This window comes from Nematolebias whitei, chromosome 8 (assembly GCF_014905685.2).
Source record: "Nematolebias whitei isolate Nwh7 chromosome 8, NemWhi1, whole genome shotgun sequence".
Classification (NCBI taxonomy): domain Eukaryota; kingdom Metazoa; phylum Chordata; class Actinopteri; order Cyprinodontiformes; family Rivulidae; genus Nematolebias; species Nematolebias whitei.
In genome coordinates this window covers 6,237,114-6,240,730 of record NC_056505.1, presented here as the reverse complement: position 1 = coordinate 6,240,730, position 3,617 = coordinate 6,237,114, and the positions used below count along the sequence as shown (strand labels likewise).

General features: G+C 38.9%; 1 protein-coding gene across 1 annotated transcript in view; it reads right to left on the bottom strand.

Annotated features, from left to right (window-relative positions):
* The window catches only part of tor2a (torsin family 2, member A), a 2,627-nt gene extending 998 nt beyond the window's left edge, over nt 1-1,629 (bottom strand). The window contains exons 1-3 of the mRNA XM_037680175.1: nt 1,509-1,629; nt 438-703; nt 65-240 (exon numbers count right to left, since the gene is read on the bottom strand). Of these exons, the coding sequence (XP_037536103.1) occupies nt 65-240; nt 438-703; nt 1,509-1,629 (563 nt within the window). The remainder of the gene's footprint in view (nt 1-64; nt 241-437; nt 704-1,508) is intronic.
* Nucleotides 1,630-3,617: the final 1,988 nt, after the last annotated feature.

Genomic DNA, 3,617 nt, shown 5'->3' with positions numbered 1-3,617 from the left:
GCCTCGATCCAGATTTTATTTCCTGGTGGCATGCCTCGATCCAGATTCAGCGAGTGTTTCGTACCTTATAAAGATGTAGATGGCCTTGCGATAGTTGGTGCGAAACACAACATGGGAGGAACCCAAAAAGGGCTCCAACACATCGATGACACCTGGAGGCATCTTCTCCATCTCATCAAAAATGAAGACGGAGCGAGCGCACTCCGTCAGGTTTCCCTGAACCCAACTCTTTAACTCTTTCTGCAAACCAAAGCAGAAACGTTCAGTCCTCCCAGCAGCCTTTCTATCCAATATATTCAATGTCTATTATTATTATTATTCACATCTCAAATTAAGGATTATTATCATCATACATGTACTGTATTTAAAATATGTGATTATTGATAAATCTAGTAGGTAAGAAAGTCAATAAAGTGACACAATGACCTCTAACTCACCTTGTACCGATTGACCCGCTTCAGTGAGGGGAAGTGAAGTGTAGGGACAAACTGGTGGACAAATGGGCTGCTCATAGCCGAGCCATATAGATGATTTCCCAGCATGGAACTAACCAGCGTCTTTCCTGTTCCGGAGGAACCATGGAAGGACAGCACTAAGGGTTGATCAGGGCTTTTATTCTGAAGGAACTTTGCCACTTCCTCTGACACGATGTCCTGAACCAGATGTTGACCGAAGACATTCTTATAGAGGTCCCACTCCAAGTCTGCTCATCAGGACAGAAAAGACAATCACAAGTTGATGCTGCATGAACTTTCTTATACTGTCGATCAGGCCTGAAGATGAAAAAGTGTGTACAGACATTAGGCAAAGGAGGGATTCTATATGAATTTGGTTTTATTTTAACTAAAAGTATACATTGGTGATCTATCATTTCTCGACTCTTGATTTTACTTTTTTTAATCCAATCCAATTATTGCAATATCAACACTTTTTTTTTTTTTTGCTATCTTGAGCACCCTAGATGTTGATACATTTATTCTAAAGTCAAAATGGAACAATGTAAAAAAAATCTTATCTGTCCTACAAATTATTAGCTTCTGAAATAACTTACTATCTTATAATGCTTATAATGCTTATAATGCTACTCTCTGTCCAGGGGAGAGGAGAAAAGGACTGTTTCCCCCAACACCACAGTCAGACATCTTTATTATAATTTTGCATGTTTTTTTAATTGTATTTACCTTTTTACTAAATGTCTCATTATTTTAAATGCATGTGGCTTGTAGCTCACAGTTTCTATGAGTTATTGAATTTATTTTAAGTTCAGTAATACTAGAAGTAAAGACAGCTGGAAAAGCAAACTTCATGCAAAACTTTCCAGCTTAATTTAACATACATGAAATTAAAAAAGCACACTGTTGACACAGTCATTAGTGCAAAAAGCAAACCCAGAAAACTTTACAGTTTATGCTAAGTATGTTTTTGTTAGCCGAACTGTTTTGTTGTGCTAACCATTAGCCGCGCTGCTAACAAGAACTAGCATTAGCATCGCGACAAGCTCATCTTACCTCGGATATTAGGCTTAAAGTCGCAGTCGCAGCTGTCTGATATGGTGCAGTAAAGTTTCTGAAAAACGCAGCCCGCTGGACTACAAATATATAAGAGAAGCACAGACAGGACACCCAACATGTTGGCTTCCTGCCGGCACACAGAAACATTTGTACGTCTCCCTATATTTCCGACCGGTTAGTGTTGTAGTTCTTTCAATTCCCGGAAGCAGTTCAGAAACACAGAACACGCTGACAAAAAAGACTACATCTCCCAGAAAGCATCTGAACAAGCCCATTGACACGTTGGAGGATCCACAGTCCAGCATCGACACGTACTATTTTTTGTTCCAACAAACTTCTAGAAGATCATGTCTGCAGAAGATTACTTTACCTCCTGGTAGATATTTTTTTGGTCCTCTACTTTTGGAGAAATTAATTGGAAACACGTTTGGTTAAATGGAGAAAAAAAAAAGCATAACAAATAAGGTTAAAGAGGTTTCACATAAAATCAATCATAATGTATACCCTTTATCTTTATAACCTGTAATACATGTATAGCCCTGGCAGACACTTGTTTGTAAAATTGATAAAGTTTTGTAATTAAAAATAAATAAATAAAAGACACATACTATTTTTTAACCTAAGGCTAAAGCTTAATCTGTATTTTATCAACGCCACTTCAAATCATAAATGTATATATTTTTTAAAAATAAATAAAACTGAACTGTCCTGATTGTAAAGTCTTATTCGGTCTGAGGAGCTGCAACATAAACATATATATAAATATATATGCACACGCACGCACACACACAAAATAAACTCTTGTAAATCTGTGTCTTATAAGCAGCACCTTCTCATAGTGGATCAGCCAGTTTGCTGGTAACAGCCAGGACTAGTTGTTCACATGTAACAGCAGGATCATCAGCTTAATAATTGACCATTAGAGCCCTGATGGCTGCTTGCTATTGACAGAGGGTTGAGTGATACTAGTAATAACAACATTGTAAGAGGGGGACTGAACACGGAGACCTCCGCCCGTTTAACTAAAGGTGAGTTCTCTTCACAGAAATGGCTTCCTTTACTCCTCTCAAAGTAACAAAAGGACTGGATAAGCCATTGCTTCTTCCTGCTCCCTTTTCAAACATTTTTGTTTTATTTACAGAACATTTTGGTAGAATTATTGACCTGTTTTTGTTTGTTTTTTGTTTTGTTTATATTTTAATTGTTCTAAATTAAATAAATTAAAAATAGATCTAAAAAAGTTAAAAGTCAGGTCCTCTGGACGTTCAAAAAACAAAACAAAACAAGAAAATGTAGAAACGTTTGGTCTTTCAAAAGACTTCTTCAGTCTGAAGAAGTCTTTTGGATGAAAGACGAAATGTTTCTACTTTTTTTTTGTTTTTTGAACGTCCAGAAAACCAGACTTAACTTTTTTAGATCTTTCTACCTGGACTATTGAGCATGCATCGGGGAAAAAAGTGACCGCTGGCATGCAGATGAGTGTAGACCACAGAGTCCTGGCCTGATAATGTTGTTCTTCTGTCTGTGAGCCATCCTTTTGGCCAATGGCTGTTTAGTTTCCCCAGTGCTGATCATGGCCCTTCTGGCACTAAACTACATACGATATTACTGTTTGTGTCAGGGGACTGGATCTTTGGGATGGACCAGCCTTTGTCAAAATGCAGTGGTTCCTAACCCTGGTCCTTGAGGAACACCATCCTGCATGGTTTAGTTGCTTCTCTGCTGCAACACACCTGATTTGAATGAATGGGTGATTAACAGGCTTCTGTAGAACTTCCATCCATCCGTTATCTTTACCAGCTTCTTTCTTTTTGGGTCACAGGGGTCACTGGTGCCCATGTCCAGCAATCACTGTGCAAGAGTCAGGGGACACCCTGGACATGTCTCCAGTCCATCACAGGGACACTACAAACAACCATTCACTCTCTCTCACACACCTAGGGATGATTTTAGAGTTACCAATCAGTCTAACGTGTATGTTTTTGGTCTGTGGGAGGAAACCAGAGTACCCAGAGAAAACATGCAAACTCCACCCAGAAAGGACCTCTGACCTGGATTTGAACCAGGCAACCTGCTTGCTGAGAGGCAGCAGCTCTACCAACTGAA